This window comes from Saimiri boliviensis, chromosome 2 (genome assembly GCF_048565385.1).
Source record: "Saimiri boliviensis isolate mSaiBol1 chromosome 2, mSaiBol1.pri, whole genome shotgun sequence".
Taxonomy (NCBI): domain Eukaryota; kingdom Metazoa; phylum Chordata; class Mammalia; order Primates; family Cebidae; genus Saimiri; species Saimiri boliviensis.
In genome coordinates, this window is record NC_133450.1 from 81,641,319 (window position 1) to 81,668,573 (window position 27,255).

The 27,255-nt window shown below is 41.0% G+C and overlaps 1 protein-coding gene across 3 annotated transcripts in view; it reads right to left on the reverse strand.

Moving 5' to 3' along the window:
* Nucleotides 1–12,857: 12,857 nt before the first annotated feature.
* Nucleotides 12,858–27,255, reverse strand: part of GOLM2 (golgi membrane protein 2) — a 108,861-nt gene continuing 94,463 nt past the window's right edge. Inside the window, exons 9-10 of one of the 3 annotated variants that reach the window (XM_039468785.2) lie at nucleotides 24,510–24,677; nucleotides 12,858–15,271 (exon numbers count right to left, since the gene is read on the reverse strand). In XM_039468785.2, coding sequence (XP_039324719.2) covers nucleotides 15,201–15,271; nucleotides 24,510–24,677 — 239 coding nt within the window. In that variant the 3' untranslated portion in view covers nucleotides 12,858–15,200. Of the gene's footprint in view, nucleotides 15,272–24,509; nucleotides 24,678–27,255 lie in introns of those variants that run through there. The other 2 variants (XM_039468787.2, XM_074393694.1) reach the window with 2 other exon arrangements.

Here is a 27,255-nt window from a genome sequence, read left to right on the forward strand (position 1 = left end):
CGGCCTCTATGCGCAGGCGCCCTGACTTCCTCCTCCCCCTCCCGCCACAATTCCGCGAGGTGGGAGGGAAGGAATGCGGGTGGCCACAACGGCAACAACAACCAAAAAAACACTTTTACTTCCGTGAAGAGCGTTGAAGTTCCTTACGCCGGAGGGAACTCTCTAGTCTGAATCCCGGAGAAATATTGAACACAAGGCCATGAGACTGCGTAGAGTAAGAAAGGACAAAACCTATTAGGACACGCAAGGGCCTGGGGGATATTTGTACGTTAGGGGCCTCCGTAGCCGGCTGTTTAGTGGTCGCAGGGGGAGTAGGGAGTAAAGCGTTAGGAGTGGAGAGGCGGGGACCCGAAGGACGGTTTTTCCTCCCGCTATTAACGGAACTGCTGGGGCCGACTTAGGAGGGGGAGCGCGCCCTTGCTCCGGAGGCGGGGCTTACGAATGCGTCGCGCACCCTGGCGGCTAGGGTTTAGTGACTGTGGGCGCGCCGGGTGGGTGGAGCCGAGGATATAAGGCGGGACTAACGGCTCGGCGCGCTGGAGGAGGTAGTTTGTAGGGAGCATTACCCGAGGCCGGGAGAAAGCGAATCTGGCGCCTTTACTGGGATCTCGGTGGCCCCCGAAGGTTACCTTTCCATTTCATTGTCTGGAGGGCGTAGCAGTCGCTTTTGGATCAGTCATAAATACTCACTTCCTTCAACTCAATCCTATGTTGGCGGTAATTCTACACGTTGAATACTCAGCTCTTAGCCGGGCACGGTGGCTCACGCCTGTAATCCCAGCCCTTTGGGAGGCCGAGGCGGGTGGATTACGAGGTCAGGAGTTCGAGACCAGCCTGGTCAATTTGTTAAAACTCCGTTTCTACTAAAATACAAAATTAGCCGGGCGTGGTGGCGCATGCTTGTAATCCCAAATACTCGCTTGAACCTGGGAGGCGTAGGTTGCAGTGAGCCGAGATCACGTCACTGCACTCCAGCCTGGGTGACAAAGCGAGACTGTCTCAAAAAAAAAAAAAGGATGAAGAATTTTTAGATGTAAAGCAGTGGCCACAGGAAAAAAAAAAAAATGTAATAAATGCAAAAACCTATTAAGAGGTATCTTTGCATGCTTTTTAAGAGGTGGAGTCAAGCTCTATTGGCCAGGCGGCCCAGGCTGGACTCAAACTCCTGGACTCAAGTGATCATCTCACCTCAGCCTCTTCAGTAGCTGGAACTACAGGAACATGCCATCACAACCAGCTCGAATGCTTTTTAAACTATTCAAAACTACTGCTATATGAAGACACTAATGAAATAGAGTGTTCATTAAGTAATGTAATAGGTCAGGTATGGTGGCTCATGCCTGTAATCCCAGCACTTTGGGAGGCTGAGGAGGGCAGATCACCAGAGGTCAAGAGCTGAGACCAGACTGGCCAACATGGTGAAACCTCATCTCTATTAAAAATACAAAATATGGCCGGGCGCGGTGGCTCACGCCTGTAATCCCAGCACTTTGGGAGGCCGAGGCGGGTGGATCACGAGGTCAAGAGATCGAGACCATCCTGGTCAACATGGTGAAACCCCGTCTCTACTAAAAATACAAAAATTAGCTGGGCATGGTGGCACGTGCCTGTAGTCCCAGCTACTAGGGAGGCTGAGGCAGGAGAATTGCCTGAACCCAGGAGGCAGAGGTTGCAGTGAGCTGAGATCGCGCCATTGCACTCCAGCCTGGGTAACAAGAGCGAAACTCCGTCTCAAAAAAAAAAAAAAAAAAATACAAAATTAGCCGGGTGTGGTGGTATGCACCTGTAATCTCAGCTACTCAGGAGTCTGAGGCAGGAGACTCACTTGAACGTGGGATGCGGAGGTTGCAGTGGATGGAGATCATGCCACTGCACTCCAGCCTGGGCAACAGAGAGAAACTCCATCTCAAAAAAAAAAAAAAAGGAATATAGCTGGGCGAGGTGGCTCACACCTGTAATCCCAGCACTTTGGGAGGCCAAGGCGGGTAGATAGATCATGAGGTCAGGAGTTTGAGACGAGCCTGACCAACATGGTGAAAACCCATTTCTACTGAAGAAATAAAAAATAGACAGGCGTGGTGACACGTGCCTATAGTCCCAGATACTCGAGAGGCTGAGGCAGAAGAATCACTTGAACCCAGGACTTGAAGGTTGCAGTGAGCGGAGATCGCACCACTGCAGCCTGGGCGGCAGAGAGAGACTATCTCAAAAAAAAAATTAATAATAAAAAAATAAATATCAGAACAGTTACTTTGCCCTACTGTTGCAATTACTTGATGGCAGTGGTCATCTGAAACTTAGTATGTTCAAAACTAAACTTTTAATTTTCTCTCAAATCCGCACCTCTTTAAGTATTCCTACTGAATGCAGTTTTTATTTGTCACACCCAATGGCCAATTTTAAAGTACAATAAACTTTCAAAATACATTCTGAATCTAAACATTTCTCACCACCTCAACTGCTTTCCTAGTTGAAGAACCATCGTCTTTAACTTGGAATGTTGTAGCAGCCTTTAAAGCCTTCCGGTTTCACTCTGGAACCCCTTCAATCTTTTCAACAGAGCACCCAGTTTTTTTTTGTTTTTTTTTTTTTTTTTTTTTTTTGAGACGGAGTTTCGCTCTTGTTACCCAGGCTGGAGTGCAGTGGCGCGATCTCGGCTCACCACAACCTCCGCCTCCTGGGTTCAGGCAATTCTCCTGCCTCAGCCTCCTGAGTAGCTGGGATTACAGGCACGCGCCACCATGCCCAGCCAATTTTTTGTATTTTTAGTAGAGACGGGGTTTCACCATGTTGACCAGGATGGTCTCGATCTCTTGACCTCGTGATCCACCCGCCTCGGCCTCCCAAAGTGCTGGGATTACAGGCTTGAGCCACCACGCCCGGCCTCCAGTTTTGTTTTTGTTCTGAAACAGAATCTTGCTCTGTATCCCAGGCTGGAGTGCAGTAGCACAATCTAGGCTCATTGCAACCTTCACCTCCTAGGTTCAAGCGACTCACCTGCCTCAGCCTCTCAAGTAGGTGGGATTACAGCTGTGCACCACCACAACTGACTAATTTTTGTTTTTTTAAGGTGGAGTCTTGCTCTTGTTGCCTAGGCTGGAGTGCAATGGCGAGATTTTAGATCACTGCAACCTCTGCCTCCTCGGTTCAAGATTCTCTTGCCTCAGTCTCCTGAGTAGATGGGTTTACAGGTGCCTGCCACCACACCCAGCTAATTTTTGTTTTTGTTTTTGTTTTTTCTTGAGATGGAGTTTCACACTGTCACCTAGGCTGTAGTGCAGTGGCGCAATAGCTCACTGCAGTCTCTGCCTCCTGGGTTCAAGCAATTCTCTTGCCTCAGCCTCCCAAGTAGCTAGGACTACAGGCCACCACGCCCAGCTAATTTTTTTATATTTTTAGTAGAGATGGGGTTTCACCATGTTGGCCAGGCTGGTCTTGTATTCCTTACCTCAGGTGACACCTGCCTCAGCCTCCCAAAGTGCTGAGATTATAGATGTGAGCCCCAACTCCCGGCTTAATTTTTGTATTTTTTAGTAGAGTTGGGTTTCGTTATGTTGGCCAGCCTAGTCTCAAACTCCTGGCCTCAAGTGAGCTGCCCACCTCAGCCTCCCAAAGTGCTATGATTACAGGCATGAGCCACCATGCCTAGCCAGCCAGTTATCATTTTAAAAAAAATTTGGCTGGGCATGGCCTCCACCTCTAGTAAAACTACAAAAATTATTCAGGCAAAGTGGCAGGCTCCTGTAATCCCTGCTACTCAGGAGGCTGAGGCAGGAGAGTCATCAGAACCCAGGAGGCAGGTGTTGCAGTGAGCCGAGATCATGCCATTGCACTCCAGCCTGGGCTACAGAGCAAGACTTCGTCTCAAACAAAAAAAAAATTTTTTGGCAAATTTTCCATCACTCTTAAACCTAAACTCTTCACTATGACATGGAGGTCCCTTTATTAGCTCTCTCTTTTTCAGTGACCACTTTCCCAACTTCTTGCTCTGTATTCTCCAGTCATACTGGCCTACTAACTGTTCTTTGAAAAAAATGCATTCCTCCATCAAAGGCTCTAGATTTGTTGTTTTCTCTGCCTCCATTTGCCAAGTGTGACTTAAGGAATTTCATTTTCAATTCCATTTTAATTAAATTTAAAAATACGTTGCTGCTTAATGGGTACAGGGTTCCCAGTAAGGGGAAAGTTGAAACGTTTGGGTACCTGAAAAGTTCTGGAACTAGATAGCTGTGATGGTTGCACAACATTGTGAGTGTATTTAATGCCACTGAATGATATGCTTTAAATATAAATGTATATCAGTAAATTTTATGTATATAAAAAATTGCTACTTGGTATTTACCCAAATGAGTTGAAAACAGATCCACACAAAAACCTGCACTCAAATGTTTATAGCAGCTTTTTTCATAGTTACCAAAACTTGGAGGAACCAAAATGTCCTTCAATAAGTTAATAGATAAATAAACTGGTGCATTCATACAATGAAATATTATTTAGCTAAAAAGATACAAGTTATCAACCCATGAAAAGACATGGGGGAATATTAAGTGTATATTACTAACTGAAAAAACCCAATCTGAAAACGCTATGTATTATGTGATTCCTACTATATGACATTCTGGAAAAGACAAAACTATAGAGATAGTTAAAAAAAAAAAAAAAAAAAAAGTCAGTGGTGGTCAGGGATTTACGGATCACAAAGGAGGAATAGGGGATTTTTAGGGCAATGAAAATATTCTACATGATACTAGAATGGTGGATAAATATCATTACACATTTATCCAAACCTAGAGAATGTAATTCAAAGAATGAATCCTCATGGGAACCATGGACTTTGGTTAATCATGATGTATCAATGTTGGCTCATCGGCTGTAATGTTCTACACTAGTTCAGAATGTTGATGGTACTTAAAGGGTGTGTGTGTGTGTGTGTGTGTGTGTGTGTGTGTGTGTGTGAAGGGATGGTATGTGGAAACTCTATTTTCTACGCTATTTTTTTTTGAGATGGAGTTTTGCTCTTGTTGCCCAGGCTGGAGTGCAATGGCACGATCTCGGCTCACTGCAACCTCCGCCTCTCAGGTTCAAGCAGTTCTCCTGCCTCGGCCTCCCGAGTTGCTGGGACTACAGGCATGCAGCACCACACCTGACTAATTCTGTATTTTTAGTAGAGACAGGGTTTCTCCATGTTGGTCAGGCTGGTCTCGAACTCCCAATCTCAGATGATCTGTCCGCCTTGGCCTCCCAAAGTGCTAGGATTACAGGCATGAGCCACCATGCCTGGCCATCTGCTCAATTTTACTTTGAACCTAGAACTGCCCTAAAAACTAGTCTTTTGAAAAAAAATTAGTACTTGATTCAGTTATTGGAAAACCTTTAAGTATGCTTGGATCATGAATATGTGGATCTTCTTATTCAACTATAAATTTCATGGTTTCTAAATACCAATACATATTTCCAATGGCAGTTTGGTGTCCAAATTGAAATATGCTGTAAATGTAAAATACACACTAGATTTCAGATTCAGCCCAAAATAATATAAAATAACTCATTAATAGTATTTTATATTGAACACATGTTGGGTATATTGGTTAAGTATCAGAATTTAACCCTTTTTTAAAAAATGTGGCTACTAGAAAATATGAAACTATATAGGTGGTTTGTGTTACACAATATTTCAATTGGATAGTGGTATACAGGGTATTCACATTGCATATTTTAACACCACCTCTTCAGAAAGGCCTTCCCTGATCCATCCTATCTAAAATAGCACCCGTCCATCACTATTCATTTTATTTTTTGTTTTTGTTTTTTGAGGCTGAGTCTCACTCTGTTGCCCAGGCGGGAGTGCACTGGCATGATCTCGGCTCACTGCAACCTCCGCCTCCAGGGTTCAAGTGATTCTCCTGCTTCAGCTTCCTGAGTAACTGGCACTATAGGCACGTGCCACCACGTCCTGCTATTTTTGTATTTTTAGTAGAGATGGGTTTTCACCATGTTGGCCAGGCTGGTCTCCAACTTCTGCCCTCAAGTGATGTACCTGCCTTGGCCTCCCAATGCTGGCATTACAGGCATGAGCCACCATGCCCTGCCCACTATTCACTTTATTCTGGCTTCTTTTTCTCAGCATTCATCACTACCAGGCATATAATAAGTATAGAAAATGATTTGTCTCTTCCTCTAATATATAAGTTCCATGAAGGCAGGGATTTTTGTCATGGCTATATCCCCAGTACTCCAAATGGTTCTGTACACATATTAGATATTCAATATGTAGTTGAAAGAATGATCATTGTTCTGCCATGATGGTATCCTGTGTTAGAGTGGGATGGATATCATCTTAAGGCCTGTACATTAATTTTGACAAATAAATCCCAAATTAACATTTCTGAGTCTTTCAACATTTCAACCCTGTGTTTCCAAATACTAGGACAAGTTAATTTGTATGTCTTCAAGTACATTTTTCTGCCATCTCCAATCTACTATTAAACCCATCTGATGAATTTTTCATTTCAGTTATTCATTCATATTCAGTTATTCTTTTCAGTTCTAGAATTTCATTGGAATTTTTATAATTTCCATGTCTGTGCTGAGATTCCCTATCTGTTCTTTCATTAACATATTTTCATTTAATTCTTTAAACATAGTTATGATAGCCACATTACAATAAATGCTATATGCAGTGGCTCACACCTGTAGTCCTATCACTTTAGGAGGCTGAGACTGGTGGATTGCCTAAGCTCAGGAGTTCAAGATCAGCCAGGGCAACATGACGAAATGCTGTCTCTACTAAAATACAAAAAAGTTAGCTGGTTGTGGTGGTGTGTGCCTGTAGTCCCAGCTACTCAGGAGGCTGAAGCACGTGAATTGTTTGACCCAGGAGGTGGAGGTTGCAGTGAGCCGAGACGGTGGCACTGCACTCCAGCCTGGGTGACAGAGCAAGACTTTCTCTCCAAAACAAAACAAAAATAAGAATAACAAAGTCCATCTCAATTTTTTAAAACTATGGGTCACATTTTCTCATATCTTTGTAGGTGATTTTTTAGGGAACACTGGACATCATGAATAATATGTTTTAGAGACTCTAGATTCTGTTATCTTCCCTGAAAAGTTATGATTCTTGTTTTAGCAGGCACTTCAGTTATGGAGTGGTCACCTAAACTTGTAGATGCTTGTATTTATCTATTTATTTATTTATTTGAGATGGAGTTTTGCTCTTATTGCCCAGGCTGGAGTGCAATGGTGCAATCTTGGCTCACTGCAACCTCTGCCTCCTGGGTTCAAGCAATTCTCCTGCTTCAGCCTCCTGAGTAGCTGGGATTATAGGCACCCGACACCATTCTTGGCTAATTTTTGTATTTTTAGTAGAGACAGGGTTTCGCCATGTTGGCCTGGCTGGTCTCAAACACCTGACCACGGTGATCCACCCACCTTGGCCTCCCAAAGTGCTGAGATTATAGGCATGAGCCACCGTGCCTGGTGCTTGGTTTTATTTACACTTTGTTAGCTCACATCTATGGAAAGCATAAGAAGATTTGCAAGCCCTACGTTGGCAGTACTCAAGCTCCATACTCTGTTTCCCCTGCTAAACTTGCCAAGGCTTGACTTTAGGCTTTGCTAAGGCAGATCTAGAGAAGGTCTTACTGTAGGGGATGGGGTTTACTCATAACATGAAGCCTTTCTAATGTTTCAGCTGTTGCTGCAATTTTTTTTTTTTTTTTTTTTTTTTTGAGACAGAGTTTCACTCTGTCACCTAGGCCAGAGTGCAGTAGTGCTATCTTGGCTCACTGCAACCTCTGCCTCCCTGGTTCAAGTGATTCTCTTGCCTCATCCCCCCAAGCAGCTGGAATTACAGGCATGTGCCACCATACCCAGCTAATTTTTGTGGGTTTTTTTTTTTTAGTATAGATGGGGTTTTGCCATGTTGGCCAGTCTGGTCTCAAAACTCTTGACCTCAGGTGATCTGGGAGCCTCAGACTCCCAGTGTTGGGATTACAGGCATGAGCCACCCACCCAGCCTGTTGCTGCAGTTGTTAAAGAGACATTCACAGGCTGGGTGCAGTGGCTCACATCTGTAATCCCAGTACTTTGGGAGGTCAAGGCAGGCAAATCATGAGGACCGGATTTCACAACCAGCCTCACCAACATGGGGAAATCCCGTCTCTACTACAAATACAAAAATTAGTCAGGTGTGGTGCTGCAAGCCTGTAATCCCAGCTACTCAGGAGGCTGAGGCAGGAGAATCGCTTGAACCTGGGAGGCAGAGGTTGCAGTGAGCCGAGATCGCACCATTGCACTCCAGCCTGGGTGACAGAACAAGACTCTGTCTCAAAAAAAAAAAAAAAAAAAAAAAAAGAGACACGTTCACCTTGGCAGGCCCAGAAATCCAATGTCCCTTAGCACTGCTTTTATGCCAAACTTTGTGGCCTCTGGTATCTCCATTCTGTTCTCAACCTGTAGCAACTTCTACAGGGCTATCTGCAAGCGTTAGATGGCCTTTTTCTGAGCATGTACAGTCTAGCCGTCAGCCATGGATTTGTGAGGACCTCTATGTAGATTTCTGGGACTGCCTCTGTGAACAGCTCCCTCTTCTCTGCTGTCCCACCTGGCAGATTCCAAATGTTTCAGCTGCTCCCTATGATCTCTGCCTTCTTACTCAGTTCAGCAGATCCACTGTGTTCTGCTCTTACTCTAGCCTCTTTACACCACAAAAAGTGGGATAGTGGGATGATTGTGGGGCTCACTCCCTGTTTCCCTTCTCTCAGAGATGGCAGTCTTGTGCTGGCTGAAAATAGTTGCCTAATACATCTTGTCCAGTTTTATAGGTGCTACTAATCCAAGAGGGCTAGTCAAGTCACTCCATCATAGCCAGAAACAGAAGTCTCCCTTTCCTTACCTCAGATTTTTTTTTTTTGAGACAGGCTCTCACTTGACCTCCTGGGCTCAAGCATCCTCCCACCTCAGCATCCTGAGTAGCTGAAACTATGGGTATACACCACTACAGACACATACCTGGTTAATTTTTTTTTCTTTTTTTGAGACGGAGTTTCGCTCTTGTTACCCAGGCTGGAGTGCAATGGCACGATCTTGGCTCACCGCAACGTCCGCCTCCTGGGTTCAAGCAATTCTCCTGCCTCAGCCTCCCGAGTAGCTGGGACTACAGGCGCGGGCCACCGTGCTCGGCTAATTTTTTGTATGTTTAGTAGAGATGGGGTTTCACCATGTTGACCAGGATGGTCTTGATCTCTTGACCACGTGATCCACTCGCCTCGGTCTCCCAAAGTGCTGGGATTATAGGCTTGAGCCACCGCGCCCGGCCTACCTGGTTAATTTTTGTATTTTTTAATTTTTTTGTAGAGACAGAGTTTTCACCATGTTGCCCAGGCTGCTGTTGCCTGAGCTCAAGGAATCCATCCACCTTGGCTTCCCAAAGTGCTGGGATTACAAGCATGACACACTGTGCCTGGCCTCCATCGATTTTTTGAAGTTAAACTAAGGGAAGAGGAGCAGCTCCTCTCAGATAGCAAAAGAAAATATGATCTGTAGAAGCCACAGAACTTTGAGGAGGGAGCTAATCTGAAACAAGGTAATAAGTAGAGGGAAGTAGAAATGGGAGTTGGTGAAATGAAGTCCTGGCAGCATCAAGTCCTTATTTCAATTGTCTTTTAAGTCCAGAGAATTCCTGTTCTTTATGCACTTTTCTTACATGAACCATTAAATTTTCCCCTTTTCTGGGTTAGTTGGTTGAATTTTCATTTGGAACTCTTAGTAATGAGAGTTTTAAAAGAAACTTGGCTGGGTATGGTGGCTCACACCTGTGATCCCAGCACCTGCGAAGGCTGAGGTAGGTGGATCATGAGGTCGAAAGATCGAGACCATCCTGCCCAACATTGGGAAACCTCATCTCTACTAAAAATACAAAAATTACCTGAGCGTGGTAGCACATGCCTGTACTCCCAGCTACTTGGGAGGCTGAGGCAGAAGAACTGATTGAACCCGGGAGGCAGAGGTTTCAGTGAGCCCAGATTGCGCTACTGTCTCACACACACAAAAAAAAGAAGAAGAAGAAGCTGGACTGGGCTTTGTATAGTCCAATTAGAACTAAATGTCGATGGCCCACATGTGATGTGAAAACTAAAACCTAGAATGAAAATGTATTAATGACACACTGTTTGTCCTATTGAAACCATATGCCACACATGAGGGAATAGATGTTTCTAAGGTCAGCCCCATTATGGAAAGTGACTACCTTCCTGATATAGTTTGGCTCTGTGTCCCCACCCAAATCTCATCTCAAATTATAATCCTTATGTGTGGAGGCAGAGACCTGGTTCCGGGAGGTGCTTGGTTAATGGTGAGGGTTTCTCTGATGCTGTTCTCCTGACAGTGAGTTCTCACAAGATCTGATGGTTTAAAAAATAGCAGTTTCCGGCCGGGCGTGGTGGCTCAAGCTTGTAATCCCAGCACTTTGGGAGGCCGAGGCGGGTGGATCACGAGGTCGAGAGATCGAGACCATCCTGGTCAACATGGTGAAACCCCGTCTCTACTAAAAATACAAAAAATTAGCTGGGCATGGTGGCACGTGCCTGTAATCCCAGCTACTCAGGAGGCTGAGGCAGGAGAATTGCCTGAGCCCAGGAGGCGGAGGTTGTGGTGAGCCGAGATCGCGCCATTGCACTCCAGCCTGGGTAACAAGAGCGAAACTCCGTCCCCCCACCAAAAAAAAAATAGCAGTTTCCTGTGTGCACACTTTCTCTCTCCTGTCTCTATGTAAGATGTGCCTTGCTTCCCTTTTATCTTCCACCATGATTGTAAGTTTCCTGAGGCCTCCCAGCCATGTGGAACTGTGAGTCAATTAAACCTCTTTCCTTAATAAAGTACCTAGTCTCATGTAGTATCTTTATAGCAGTGTGAAAACGGACTAATACACTTCCTCGTAAATATGTTGTTGCTTTTTTAAAAACAAATTCTCTGTCCTCATATTCAAGCAAATTTTGCTGTTATGTGATTACAGGAATGAGAGGTCCAAAAGATACAATCTTAAGATTTTTTTCAAACAGTGTGACATATTTTAGAAATGATTTTTGAAGTCAAAAATGATTTTGAAATGACTTCAAAATCATTTCAATCACATTTCTCCTAAAATAATCCTTCCATGTATATTTGCTTCATTTTTGTTAATGGGTCAATAGCAATACCTAAACTTACAATGCTCTCCCTTATCTTGCCCCTTCCATACTTCTTCAATCTCATTTCTCTCTCCCTTTCGCATTACACTCCAGCCACATAACTGAAATGTTTTAGTTCAGTGAAAACCTAATTATTTGGAACCTTGGAACTTTTATTTTTATTTAATTTTTTTTTGAGACAGAGTCTTACTTTGTCACCCAGGCTTGAGTGAAATGGCACGATCTTGGCTGACTGCAACCTCCACCTCCCAGGTTCAAGCAATTCTCCTGCCTCAGCCTCCTGAGGAGCTGGGATTACAGGCACATGCCACGACAGTAGGCTAATTTTTTGTATTTTTAGTAGCGGCAGGGTTTCACCATGTTAGCCAGGATGGTCTTGATCTCCTGACCTCCTGATCCACCTGCCTCAGCCTCCCAAAGTGCTAAGATTACAGGCGTGAGACACTGTACCGAGCCGGAACTTTTATTTATTTATTTATTTATTTTTTGAGATGGAGTTTTGCTTGTTACCCAGGCTGGAGTGCAATGGCGCGATCTCGGCTCACTGCAACCTCTGCCTCCTGGGTTCAGGCAATTCTCCTGCCTCAACCTCCTGAGTAGCTGGGATTACAGGCACGCGCCACCATGCCCAGCTGATTTTTTTGTATTTTTAGTAGAGACGGGGTTTCACCATGTTGACCAGGATGGTCTCAATCTCTTGACCTCGTGATCCACCCACCTCGGCCTCCCAAAGTGCTGGGATTACAGGCGTGAGCCACCGTGCCTGGCCCCGGAACTTTTATTTTTAATAGCTCTTTAACACTATTTCAAGTTATCTTGTTCATTTGTTTACTTGTATATTGTCTGCCCCCACTTGAATGTATACTCCATGAGAACAGAGACCTTGTCTATCTTATCCATTTATCTTAATAACTAGGACAATGCTGGGCACCCAATAGGCATTCAATATTTGTTGAATAAACTAGACCTACAGTAAAGTGCCCTGGTATAAAAATTCTTGGTTTTCAGGTAGGGCACCAGCCTGGCCAACATGGTGAAACCCTGTCTCTACCAAAAATACAAGAATTAGCTGGGTGTGGTGGCACGCGCCTGTAATCCCAGCTACTTGGGAGGCTGAAGCAGGAGAATTCCTTGAACCTGGGAGTCAGAGGTTGCAGTGAGCCGAGATTGTGCCACTACGTTCCAGCATTCCAGCCTGAGCGACAGAGTCAGACTCCGTCTCAAAAAAAAAAAAAACAAAACTGGTTTTCTAGTTGAGATGAACTTAAAACAAGTGCTTAACTTACTCAGATTTTTTTTTTTTAGATGAAGCCTAGCTCTGTCGTCACCCAGGCTGGAGTTCAATGGTACAATCTTGGCTCACTGCAACCTCCACCTCCTGAGTTCAAGCGATTCTGCTGCCTCAGCCTCCTGAGTAGCTGGGATTACAGGTGCCCACCAATACAACTGGCTAATTTTTGTATTTTTAGTAGAGATGGGGTTTCACCATGTTAGTCAGGCTGGTCTTGAACTCCTGACCTCAGGTTATCCACCTGCCTCGGCCTCCCAAAGTGCTGGGATTACATGCATGAGCCACCGCGCCCAGACAACTTACTCAGGTTTTAGTGTTAAAATGTATTTGCAGCATGAATGTGATGTTTGTATATGTATTAGACTCAGCAAATCAGTGAAACAAGTTTAATTTTTAATTTATTAGAACCCAGTAAACGATGATTTTAAAAGCAGAGTTTCCATCAAATTAACACTTAATTCAGGGCAAAAATACATTTTAAAAACCTAAATCTTAAGGCAGAAGTAAAACGTTATAAAAACAGTATGTCTACTACAGACTGTAAAATGTCAGAATTTTAAGAGATTCACATAGTATTTTATAGCACTAAAATATTAATACAGTCAGAAATATTATCAGTTGGTCCAAGATTTCTGTTTATAAAATGTCTAGGCTGCTAATTGAAGAAATGTTGCCATATAAGTAACAGCTACAGTACAACCAACCAAGTGATTGTTTTTATGACAAAAGAACAAAGGCAGGTAATTGCATGGTTTCCATTTGTAAAGCTTTTGCAGTGTTAAATATAAAGTATTAATAGGGATATTTTTAGATTCATCTCCCTACCCTAATGCCCCCAAAAGGTATATCACTTACTTCCCTTTAACTCTATTTTTAAAATTCTGTGAACCACCGTACCTATTCATTGTAGGCCTGACCCTATAAAGGCATGAATTGTTTACTTTGATATGGTGGAGAAACAATTTTAGTAAACTACTGCATCTTTTCCTAGTGATTAAGCAATTTTAAACAGGAGTCTTATGAATTTTTGCACCTCAACAAATGAACAACCTGTTTTTCTACTACTGTAAGTTTGAATTTTGACTAGAATCTGTTAGTAGACAGGGGAAAACACATTTCATGTTTATGTGCAATTAACAGTAGCCCTTCTGAAAAACGGGGTTAACAATCTTAAATTTCCCCTTATGATCAAAACCTTTTGTTTTTTGAGAGCAGGAAAAGATTTAAAAGTGCTTTAAAACAGAAAACAAGAATTAAGTTGCTTACACATTCCATTGAATAGTGTCAAAAAAGATAAAGGCATTTAAAATAATTTGTAAGTCCAGCAAATATAAGCTTGATGGGTTCTTAACTTACATATTAAGTAATTACCAAGATTCATTATTTTACAAACTTTTAAGCTACTTTAATAAAATGGCTATTGACCTCACTGTACTTCTATTTATCTGTGCATTAATAAAAACCTGTTAAAATTTCTTATTTAGTACTTCTGAAAAAGTCTAGTCAAATAAGATCACTAAAATTACCAGAAAAGCTTTGAAATACTGATTACAGATTCATTTCAAAGTAGATTTAACCGCTTTCAGGATCTGGTGTTTAAATCATTAATGTCGTCAGGAACTTCAAATCTGAAAATATAAAAATTTTAGCCATTGCTGGCTGTAGTTAAACAGTACTGGTATTACTTGAAAAAATAAAAATTAAAAATATATTATCAATCATGCATTCCATAATTTCAAGAACTAAGTAAGATATAACTCATAAATACTGTTATGTTTTTACAGGTTATCTCAATTTCCATCAGGCCTCAGCTGAAATTTTATCTGCCAAAACACATCTGCACTCATGTAAAATTAAAGGAGTAGGGAGGTGACTTTGTATACATACTGTCCAGTGCTTGGCTTCTGGTTTCCCCTCTTGTGTGTAACTATTCTAGGTATGACTCCTTGAGCATGAAATGAGGGGTAGATAGAACAGAACAGCTGTTGGGCTAACAAGAATTAATGTATAGGCATGGTGGCTCATGCCTGTAATCCCAGCACTTTGAGAGGCCAAGGTGGGAGAATCATCTGAGGTCAGGAGTTCAAGACCAGCCTGGCCAACACGGTGAAACCTTGTCTCTATTAAAAATACAAAAATTAGCCAGGCATGGTGGCGGGCATCTGTAATCCCAGCAGGATTACAGAGGCTGATGCAGGAGAATTGCTTGAACCCAGGAGGTAGAGGTTGCAGTGAGTCTAGATTGTGCCATTGCACTCCAGCCTGGGCAACAAGGTAAAACTCCATCTCAAAAAAAAAAAAAAAAAAAAAAAAAAAAAAAAAAAAAAATTAGTGTATATCAAGTTTTCTGCTGAATATCTGTTCTTACTATGGTTATGCTATATGCAACATATAACCTGTACAGCCATTTTTTCCTGTTTATCTATGTGGAAGTAAGTCGGCTCAATAAAATGTGAAATATACATTAGTTTGCTTTAAATGCAAAAATTAACTATTTTTGGCTTAAGTGTATTATAACCAAAAAGTCTCTGCCATGATAATACAATATTAAAAAGTTCACATATGTACATGGGTACATTCCTTCACTAAAGTTTTTCCTTAATTCTATCTCAATGTATCTTTACAACTGATACAACTGATCTTTACAACAAAAGTCAGAAAGGACAAAGTAGAATGATTTCATTTTACAGCACTTTAGGTTTTCTGAAGTATTCCTTTAGGACTTAAAGAACATCATTGAAATGTTGTTTTCCATAGTCTGCAGGATCCATTTGAAGTTCTCTTTCTTCATCATCTGTAAGTAAAATAGTTTTGTATCAAAATATTATTTTTTTATCACTGCAGAAATCCAATTAATGTCTCAGTTTTTCTCAGCCTTAAGATAGTTTCTGCTTGTTATTTTACACCTAGTACAAATAGTGTTCTATTTCTTAGATGCTTAGCTAAAGAGTGCAAAGTACAAATATTGTTCTATTTCTTTATTTTTTTGAGATAGAGTCTCACTCTGTCACCCAGGATGGAGTGCAATGGCACGATCTCGGCTCACCGCAACCTCCACCTCCCAGGATCAAGCCATTCTCCTGCCTCAGCCTCCCAAGTAGCTGGGACTACAGGCACCTGCCACCACGCCTAGCTAATTTTTGTATTTTTAGTAGAGATGGGGTTTCACCACATTGGCCAGGCTGGTCTCGAACTCTTGACCTCAGGTGATCTGCCACCTCAGCCTCCTAAAGTGCTGAGATTACAGGCATGAGCCACTGTGCCCAGCCTAAATATATTATTTCTATACAGATGAAGTTTAGTCCTTTACATTAAAGCTTTGGTAGAAACCTTTCTATACACATTTTCAGGCTTTTAAAAATCAATTTTTTTTTCTTAGTAAAAAAGTATCCCATATTGGTAATGTAAAAATTATAAAAGATAGAAAAGTAAAAGTCACTATGATCCCAACATTTCACATTTTAGTGAATTTCTTTGCTTCTCTGCAAATAGCTTACTCTTGGCTTCCTAAATGGAGTTTAACAACCAAAATTTAAACTGTTCTTAACTAAACAGAAAAAAAAAAGATTACTCTTAATAAAATCTTCAAAGCCTCTTTGAGTAGCTATATTAAATTCTCCAAATAGTGCTATGAAGTTTGATTTATTTGGCTACTACATATTTTTCTGGCTCTTTCTTGGCTATGAGTTGTCACTTTGCTTTGTTGTCAATTTACGTGCCAGTAGCAATCCTTTTTTTCTAATTTTGCTGCAAATTACAGATTTTAAAATGAGACTGCTCAAGAGGTTGTTATTGTTGTTGGTTTTTGAGACAGAATCTTGGCTCTGTTGGCCAGGCTCAAATGCAGTGGTGATAACATGGGCAACTTGCAGCCTCAGCCTCCTGGGCTCAAGTGATCCTCCCATCTGAACCTCCCAGGTAGCTGGGGCCACAGGTGCATGCCACCACACCCAGCTACATTTTGTATTTTTTGTAAAGATGGGGTTTTGCCATGTTGCCCAGGCTGGTCTGGAACTCCCAGGCTAAAGTGATCCGCTGGCCTCAACCAATAGTATTAAAATTATATTAGAACAAGAATGAAAAGTACTTTGACCAGAGCCTTGGAGAATCCCTTTGGAGTACATGAAATTTTTTTTTTTTTTTTTTGAGACGGAGTTTCGCTCTTGTTGCCCGGGCTGGAGTACAATGGCGCGATCTTGGCTCACCGCAACCTCCACCTCCTGAGTTCAGGCAATTCTCCTGCCTCAGCCTCCTGAGTAGCTGGGATTACAGGAACACGCCACCATGCCCAGCTAATTTTTAGTATTTTTAGTAGAGACGGGGTTTCTATATGGGATGGTCTCGATCTCTCGTGATCCACCCGCCTCGGCCTCCCAAAGTGCTGGGATTACAGGCTTGAGCCACCGCGCCTGGCCTGGAGTACATGAATTTTTATAGTGTCTTTTGGCTCCTCTGCAGACTTAAAAAATCACTTTTCCTACATTCTGGTTCACAGATACTATTACCCAAAAGCTTAATTTTTGTTAATATAAAGAAAGTTATACATTGGAATCTAAATTCATATGTATACTATAATTTTCTGAAATCTATTACTTTAGGCATGAGAGGTTTTACACTCTAAAACTTCCTTCTTTCAAAAATGTCAAATAGGTCGGGCATGGTTGTGCAAGCTCGCAATCCCAGCACTTTGGGAGGCTGAGGCAGGCAGATCGCTTGATCTAAGGAGTTCAACACCAGCCTGGGCAACACACTGAAACCCAGTCTCTTTTAAATAAAAATAACAAAATTTAGTAAAGTGTGTTTGTGTGTAGCTGTAGTCCCAGCTACTCAGGAGGCTGAGGTTACAGTAAGCACAGATCACACCACTGCACTCCAGCCTGGGTAACAGAGCTAAACCCATCTCAAAAGAAAAAAATCTCAAAAAAAAAAAAAAAGAGAGAGAGAAACAAAGAAGAAAAGAAAATAAAACGGTTAAACAAACCAACTTTCTTTCTCAACATCTTTCCTGTGGAACTTACAGAAATTTTCATTTCTAGAATTTCAGGCAACCATTTTGCACCTTTTTTTTTTTTTTTTTTAGACAGGGTCTGATTCCCATCACCCAGGTGAGAGTACAGTGGAACAATCTCGGCTCACTGCAGCCTCAACTTTCCAGGGCTCAAGGGATCCTCTCACCTTAGCTTTCTGAGTAGCTGAGACTATAGACACACACCACCATGCCCGGCTAATTTTTGCTTTTTTTTTTTTTGTAGAGACAAGGTTTTACCACCTTGCTCAGGCTGCTCTTGATACTTCTGGGTTCAAGCAATCTGCCCATCTTGGCCTCCCAAAGTACTGGGATTATAGCTGTGACCACTGCGCCCAGCCTCTCCATATTCTTAACAAATGATCTATTTTTAAATAGTATAATCCACTAGGTTTGATAATCCCGAATCTTTTTTTATTCTTTTCCTCTTCTTTTTTGGTTAACCAAATCTGTCTTAATATGTATTAAACCTGAAATTATATCCATTTTCACACTTTTACTTTATATACATGTTAATCAATTTATCAAAGAACTCTATACTTAAAAGAAATTATCTTTGGTTTTAAAAGGGAAAATAATCACAGGCATCTCTCCAGAAAGTTCTCCTTAGGATCCACGTTATAGAACCTCACCTTATGGCTATAAATACATCTTTTAGGACCTTAATATAATTAAATTAAGCCTTAATCATCATGGAGCAGTGGATAATTTTCTAGAAAAAAAATTTTTTTTTTTTTGAGATGGAGTTTCACTCTTGTTACCCAGGCTGCAGTGCAATGGCACAATCTCGGCTCACCACAACCTCCGCCTCCTGGGTTCAGGCAATTCTCCTGCCTCCGCCTCCTGAGTGGCTGGGATTACAGGCACGCGCCACCATGCCCAGCTAATTTTTGATATTTTTAGTAGAGATGAGGTTTCACCATTTTGACCAGGATGGTCTTGATCTCTTGACCTCGTGATCCACCCGCCTCAGCCTCCCAAAGTGCTGGGATTACAGGCGTGAGCCACCACGCCCGGCAATTTTCTAGAAATTTAACAGGAAAGTTATTGAAAAGAAAAGGTGTCGTTACTTTTTTTTTTTTTGAGGTGGAGTCTCATTGTTGGTGGCCCAGGCTGGAGTGCAGTGGTGCGATCTCAACTCACTGCAACCTCTGCCTCCCAGGTTCCAGCAATTCTCCTGCCTGAGCCTCCTGAGTTGCTGAGATTATAGGCGGCCACCACCATGACTGGGTTGGCTAATTTTTTTTTGTATTTTTAGTAGAGATGGGGTTTCACCATGTTGGCCAGGCTGGTCTCAAACTCCTGATCTCAGGTGATCCACCCGCCTTGGCTATCCAAAGTGCTGGGACTACAGGAATGATCCCACCACATCTGGCCACTTTTTGGGATTTTTAAGTGAACAAATGTAAAGTGAAATTAGGATAAGAGCAAATGTCTAGGAACAGAAAAACAAATCTACTCCCATCTCAGGTACTTAACAAACATGATCTACTTCCTAAAATTATTTGGACCTCTAATTATCTTCTCAGGAAAATAGAAATAACTGTGTTCCCTACCGCAAAATAATATATGTGAAGACAGTCATTACTTGCAATGTTCTTGATAAATATAAAGTTTTTTTTTTGTTTTATGAATTTATATCTGTTAGCAAAGTTTTAATATGGTATCTTCACATTGTTTTCAGAATTTCATAGGACTTTTAAATTCAGTGTAGCTATTCTATCCAGAATTCATGTTTCTACCAACAACCTCTTTGCCTTTATATGTAAAGTAGTAGTATGTGATTATGAAATCATCTAACCAAATCTAATGTAGAATGGATAACCACTAAATATAGTTATAGAAACTTATATAGTTCATTTTAGGAAGCAGCAAAATATTAAATAGTTCATCAAGGTAAAAATGAGCATTACAGGAAATATAATTTTAAAGATAGCAATAATTTATTAAATAATTCCTAAATTCCCTCTGAAGTCAAGAAAGGCTACCTCCATTAAAGAAACCTTTACCAGCCGAGTGCAGTGGCTCACGCCTGTGATCCCAGCACTTTGGGAGGCTGAGGCAAGTGGACAGCTTGAGTTCAGGAGTTTGAGACCAGCCTGGGCAACACAGCAAGACTCCATCTTAGAAAATTAAAAAATTAACAACAACAACAAAAAAACCCACAAACAGCAAAAAAGAAAGCTCTACCAAGCAATAACTTCTTGAGGCAAAAAGCCAGTGAGGAGCCAGGTGCAGTGGCTCATGCCTATAATCCCAGCACTTTGGGAGACCTAGGCAGCCTGATTATTTGAGTCCCAGAGTTTAAGAACAGCCTGGGAAACATGGCCAAACCCCGCCACTACAAAAAAAAAAAAAAAAAAAAAAACTAGCCAGGTGTGGTGGTGCATGCCTGTAGTCCTACATACTCAGGAGGCTGAGGTAGGAGGATCTCGAGCCCAGGAGGTTGAGGCTGCAGTGAGCCACGATTACGCTACTGCACTGCAGCCTGGGTGACAGAGGGAGACCCTGTCCAAAATATATATATATATACACACACACACACATATAGATATAATATACATATATTAAAAATATAACCATTTATATATCAATAGAAATAGATATAAATGTATTATAAATATGTAAACATTTTTATATAAATGTTTATATATAATTTTTTCTGTAAAAAATTATCTAGCTCTAACTATAATAAATTAGAAAACAGATTAAAATATGTTATATTTTAATTAAGTTGTAGTTTATTAATTAAAATTAAAATATAAGTTAAAATTAAAATATTAATTAAAACGTTATATTTTAATCTATATATATAAATAATTGTAAACAAAGGAAAAACAGGCCTCAATTCTACAAAACACTTTACAAGTAGTGCTGACCCCAGTGATTACTATGTAATAAACAGGTATCACAGGTAAGGCTGGAATCCTTCAGTTCCCTATTGGCAGATACGCTGCCAAAGCCTGAATTCATAATACACAGTTTTGGAGACCAAAGCCAAAGTGTACTTAGGTGAAGCCAGAATCTTATTCTGCAGGTGGAATCTCTAATCCTAGGGACCTCACAACTTGAGACTACTCCTACTACTAGAGAGAGGAGAGAAGAGCTCCTATCTATAGAACATTAAATGTGTGCTTCATTTTTTGTTATCTTTGGCTGTAGAGTCACAATGGTGGCAATAAAGTTTCTACTTTCTTTCATGGATTTGGGAATAGATGTGTTTCGGACAACCTGAAATCTGAAACATATTTTCCCATTATACTTGTGTTATATATAGTGATTCCACCTTGAATGTGGCCACAGAATTTTAAAACTGAGAAAGATCATTTATTCCAGTTCAACAGTCTTCATACACATGAAGAAATTGTGGCCCAGACAGTTTGTGACTTGGAAAGCAATACACAGTGTATCTCTTGATTCTAGACTAGCATTTTTTTCTTTCTTACTTTTTTTTCAGACAGTCTTATTCTGTTACCCAGGCTGGAGTGCCATGGCGCGATCTCAGCTCACTACAACCTCTGCCTCATAGGTTCAAGCAATTCTGCCTCAGCCTCCCAAGTAGCTGGGATTACAGGCACCTGCCACCATGCCCAGCTAATTTTTGTATTTTTTAGTAGAGATGAGGTTTCGCTATGTTGGCCAGGCTGGTCTCAAACTCTTGATCTCAGGTGATCTGCCCACCTTGGCATCCCAAAGTGCTGAGATTACAGGCGTGAGCCACCACACCTGACCGACTAACTTTTTTTCTATTTTATTACTTGTTTTGGCTACAAGTGCAAACCGTACTGGGCACCCAACCATTATTTCCACATTGGCACAATGAAGTATTCTGTTACCTGTTTTGACTCAGTAACAAACATTTGGAATCCAAGTTGTTGATAAGTTAGGGAACAGCCATAATTTCCTCCTGCCACTTTTTAGACAGTTAATAATATACCTAAAGAATCCTTGGATGGACAGGTATGGTGGCTCATGCCTGTAATCCCAGTATTTTAGGAGGCTGAGGCAGGTGAATCACTTGAGGTCAGGAGTTCGAGACTAGCCTTGGCAACATGATGAAATCTCGTTTCTACTAAAAATACAAAACTTAGTTGGACGTGGTGGTGCATGCCTGTAGTCCCAGCTACTTGGGAGGCTGAGGCCCGAAAATCGATTGAACCTGGGAGTTGAAGACTGCAGTGAGCCAAGACTGTGGCACTGCACTCCAGCCTGGACAACAGAGCAAGACTCTGTCTCAACAACAAAAAAAAGAATTCCTCGAACATGTCAACAATTATTTAGGTCTCCTCAGTATTCCTTTTCAGTCAGTTCACCCAAACTTAATCCCTCTTTATTTGTTGGAGCTGATGTTCCTGCATCTTTTTGTTCTTCGTCCCCTTTGTAGGTGCCCTATCCTCCTGCCGCTATCATCTAGAGAACTCCAGAATAAGATAAGAAATGTTAAATGGCAACACTCAGATCAAGTAAGATTTACTTGCAAATAGGGAAATAAAAAAATGTAACAACTCCTTCCCTACTTCACTGAGGATATCATCTTTTGTCATTTCCTTACATTCCTTAGAATCAGTGAATTTATTTTCTTGTGAAAGGAATGCGAGGGCAACATGAGGGTCTTGGGGACTTGAAGTAGAAGGCGGCAACGAGAATCAGGGGAGGAAGAAGGAGAAGGGTACAATAAAGGGAGAGAGAAGGTACTGAAAATAAATTTACTTACAATAGATTAAAACCCATACAAATATTAAAATACTGTGACAGTTATCAACTTTCAGATAGACAAAAATATAAGAAATGATTGATAACAAAGATTGAGATAAACTGCTATAATAAAAACTTCAAAATTATCCAATGAGATGAAAAAGTCCTTAAAAAAATTAGAGAATATTTAAAGTGCAAACCAAGCAAGCTTATGAGACCAGAAGTTAAAGGCTTATCACCCTAGTCACAGTTATAAGAACAAGAGCTCAATGAGAAAAGCATACAATTATCAGTTATTATATTTATTGAGGGCCCTGTGTACAAAGTACTGTGGGGTGTGTGTGTGAAGGTGAAAAAGGATACAAACAAAATAGAAGGCAAAATAAATAAAAATTCCTGCCCTCCAAGAGCTTACAATCTAATTGGTGATACGATATGCACACATGAAAAAGCCTTAAAACATTATAAATAATTGCAAATAGATATAATCCAAACAAATAAAAAAAGACAATGAGAAAAAAATGTTAAAATTTATGAAAAAAGGATGAGATTATAAAAAAAGTACATAATATTGTAAGGTTATATTTATATCAATATTATCAAAAAGTGTTTGAGAAATTCTTTTTTTTTTTTTTTTTTTGAGACGGAGTTTCGCTCTTGTTACCCAGGCTGGAGTGCAATGGCACGATCTCGGCTCACCGCAACCTCCGCCTCCTGGGTTCAGGCAATTCTCCCGCCTCAGCCTCCTAAGTAGCTGGGATTACAGGCACGCGCCACCACGCCCAGCTACTTTTTTGTATTTTTAGTAGAGACGGGGTTTCACCATGTTGACCAGGATGGTCTCGATCTCTCGACCTCGTGATCCACCCGCCTTGGCCTCCCAAAGTGCTAGGATTACAGGCTTGAGCCACCGCGCCTCACGAGAAATTCTTATAAATATAACCTTATATAAGTCCTAGCACATATTAATCTCCTTTCTATCCCCAATAATCATATTTTTCCACAATTAAAATGAACTATTAAAACAGTGCCTAGGTAGAAGTCAGAGTTGTGCACTAGTTTCCCTTTATTCTACAAACCATATAATTTTCTAGAACAACTATATTTTCTTCTGGGTTTTATAAAAACAATGCTTGTCATGAACCTAAATAAAAATTTAATTATTTAAAAACAGCTAAAGAAGAAATCAAAACAGGATACAATGAAAAATTTCCATGCATCACATAAAAATTTAATGTATCACACACTAAGATACAATCAACTTTTATGGAAAAGAGAAATAGCTCCACAAATACTACTAAACAATAAACAATATAAGCAGGCAGAAAACTGGCCTAAAAACTTGCAATAAAACAAAACACTCTGATATGCATGCATGGGCAGGGCTGCATGCACACAGGTAGATTGTGAACTTTCACTAAGTTAAATGCTCAGCAGTAGTAACACCGTGAATAAGAAAAATATGTTGAATCTGTGTATTAAATATAAAATAAATCTTCACATACTGATTGTTAAATATAAATTTTAAGCCTCTCAGAAAAAATTCAAAAATAGCCTTCCTTTGCTATGTGAGTGGTGAAATAATCTTATCTTCAGTGTGGAGAAGACCATTCCCTTTGTGGCTTTCCTTATAATGAAAAAGCTACCTGGGCAATATTTGTACCTGAAATAATGAAATGTTTTCAAGTTAGAAATTGGAAAAGTATATTTTCTAGAAGCATTTGCCTTAGGTAAAGTCTAGGGTCATTCTAAACAATTTAATTCTAAAATTTGTGAAAATTCTGAGTTTTAAATTGTAACTGTATGAATAATATACGTAAGATAACCAAAATTTTAAAAATCAAAATAATTTGCACATTTACAACTACCACTATCATAAAATAGTTTTCAAAATAAAACGGAAAAAGCACACAGAACCTCTTTGTATTAACAGTGAGGTTGGCCAGGCTCAGTGGCTCATGCCTGTAATTCCAGCACTTTGGGAGGCCAAGGCAGGTGGATCACCTGAGGTTACCCTGCCTCTACTAAAAATGCAAAATTAGCTGGGCTTGGTGGCACATGCCTGTAATCCCAGTTACTCAGGAGGCTGAGGCAGGAGGCTTGAACTCAGGAGGCAGAGGTTGCAGTGAGCTGAGATCACGCCATTGCACTCCAGCCTGGGCAACAAGAGTGAAACTCTGTCTCCAGGAAAAAAAAAAAATTGAGGTTATACTGCTACTAATAAATGGGGGAAATTCTACACAAATTCAACCAAAAAACTTAAAAGATTTGGGTTTGACGGTTACAGCATGGAGGCCAGGCCCACGCTCACCTTGGACGTCTTCCTCTCCACCATCACCATCTTCTTCCTCATTGTAAGCCAGCTCAGCCTGCTTGTCTGCCTCATACTCACCTACGTTACCATCATCCCCATTATAATCCGCGAGTTTAGAGCCATGCTGCGGATCAACAGGGGATTCATTCTCATCAAAGAACCGGCCTGTGAAGTAGGTAGAGGATTAATTCAAGAGTAAGGAGAGAAAAAAAGAAGGAATCTATACTGAAGGCAGACTAGAAAGTAGACAAGTGAAACCTGACAACTTTTAGGGTACTGGATATAAAAGGATACATTTTGTGAATGTTATCCAAGACAAAAGTATCTAAGAGCGAAGACTGAAAATATATAACTTTTACTAAGAATTTCTCTTTTGTGTTAACTTTAGTGCTTGCCACTTAAGATTTGAATGATTTCTTAAAGAAATTGGCACCACTTTTAGGACTGTTTTCCTAATAACCAAAAACTTCTCTAATATAAGTAAGTCTAATTTAACACTTTAGGAGAATATATTATTTTATTACTAGAGATGATACATATTTAAAATTTGAAAATCTAGGCCTGGTGCAGTGGCCCACGCTTATAATCATAGAGCTTTGGGAGGTTTAGGTGGGTGGATGGCTTGAGCTCAAGAGTTTGAGACCAGCATGGGCAACGTGGTGAAACCCTGTCTCTATAAAAAATACAAAAATAGGTGGGTATACGCCGGGCACGGTGGCTCAAGCCTGTAATCCCAGCACTTTGGGAGCCCGAGGTGGGTGGATCATGAGGTCAAGAGATCGAGACCATCCTGGTCAACAAGGTGAAACCCTGTCTCTACTAAAAATACAAAAAATCAGCTGGGCATGGTTGTGCGTGCCTGTAATCCCAGCTACTCAGGAGGCTGAGACAGGAGAATTGCCTGAACCCAGGAGGTGGAGGTTGCGGTGAGCCGAGATTGCGCCATTGCACTCCAGCCTGGGTAACAAGAGCGAAACTCCGTCTCAAAAAAAAAAAAAAATTAGTGGGTATGGTGGCATGCATTTTGGATTTCCAAAAAAGGATGGCAAAGAAAGTAAGCCATCAGAATCCCTAGTGGTTTTTTAAAAAATCCCAAGTAATTCTGGTTTATTTCTTCTCATTTCCTACTCCAGATTTTTTAAAAAGTCAGTGGAAGCTTAAGAAATTTGACCTACATCAGGCCATTATATTGTACACATTTACAATCATTAGAAATCAAGACAGGCTGGGTGCTGTAGATCACACTTGTAATCACAGGACTTTGGGAGGCTGAGATGGGCAGATCACCTGAGGTAAGTAGTTCAAGACCACCCTGGCAAACATGGTGAAACCCCATCTCTACAGAAAATACAAAAATTAGCCAGGTGTGGTGGCAGGCACCTGTAATCCCAGTTACACAAAAGGCTGAGGCAGGAGAACTGCTTGAACCCAGGAGGCAGAGGGTGCACTAAGCAGAGATCATGCCACTGCACTCCAGCCTGGGTAACAAAAGCAAGAGTCCATTTCAAAAAAAAAAAAAAAAGAAATCAAGAAGATAAACATAATACCTACTGTAGAAAAAAAAGAGAAAGAAATCAAGATAAATAAACATGATATCTACTGTAGAAAATTATTAAACAGTTAGACATTGAAGATCAAAATGTCAGGCCGGGAGAGGTGGCAAACGCCTATAATCCCAGCATTTTGGGAGGCCGAGGTGGGTGGATCACAAGGTCAAGAGATAGAGACTATTCTAGCCAACATGGTGAAACCCTGTCTCTACTAAAAATACAAAAATTAGCTGGGCATGCTGGTGCCTGCCTGTAGTCCCAGCTACTTGAAAGGCTAAGACAGGAGAATCACATGAACCCGGCAGGCGGGGATTGCAGGAGCCTAAGGTTGCAGTGAGCTGAGATTGGCTGCTGTACTCCAGCCTGGTGACAGAGTGAGATTCTGTCTCAAAAAAAAAAAAAAAAAAAGAAAAAAAAGAGAAAATCAAAATGTTTGTTAGGCACACTAGGATCTGAATCAGAAATGCAAGTAAAACTAAAACTATACTTAGACATTAAGTTTAACTTAGCATAAACGTAGATTTGTTTTAATCCATAAAATTAACTTACTAATGATGCAAGAATGTAAGACTTAGAAATTTAAGAACTTTCTGTGATAGGTCCAAAATTTGAAAAATATATTTCAAAACTTTACAATGCAGGCTGGGTGCAGTGGCATATGTCTGTAATAGCAGCACTTTGGAAGGCCAAGGTGGGAAGATTGCTTGGGCCCAGGAGGTGGAGACCAGCCTGGGCAACATACTGAGAACCATCTCTACTAAAGTACAAAAATCAGCTGGGTATGGTGGTGCGCACCTATACTCCCAGCTACTCAGGAGGCTGAGATAGGAGGATTGCTTTAACCCCAAGGGTCCAAGGGTACAGTGGGTAGGATAGTGCCACTGCAATTTAGCCTGGGTGACAGAGTGAGACCTCATCTCTTAAAAAAATAAATTAACCAGGCATGGTAGCGTGTGTCTGTAGTCTCATCTACTTGTGAGGCTGATACAGGAGGATCACTTGAGGCCAGGAGTTTGAGGTTATAGTGAGCTATGATTTTGCCACTGCACCCCAGCCTAGGCAACAGAAAGATCCTATCTCTAAAAATTAAAAAATAAATAAATAAATAAATAAATAAAATTTACATTGCAATGAAACACTAAGGAAAAAAATTAACAGTTTCCTTTGCTTGGAAAGGAAGGTTAAGTACAAAT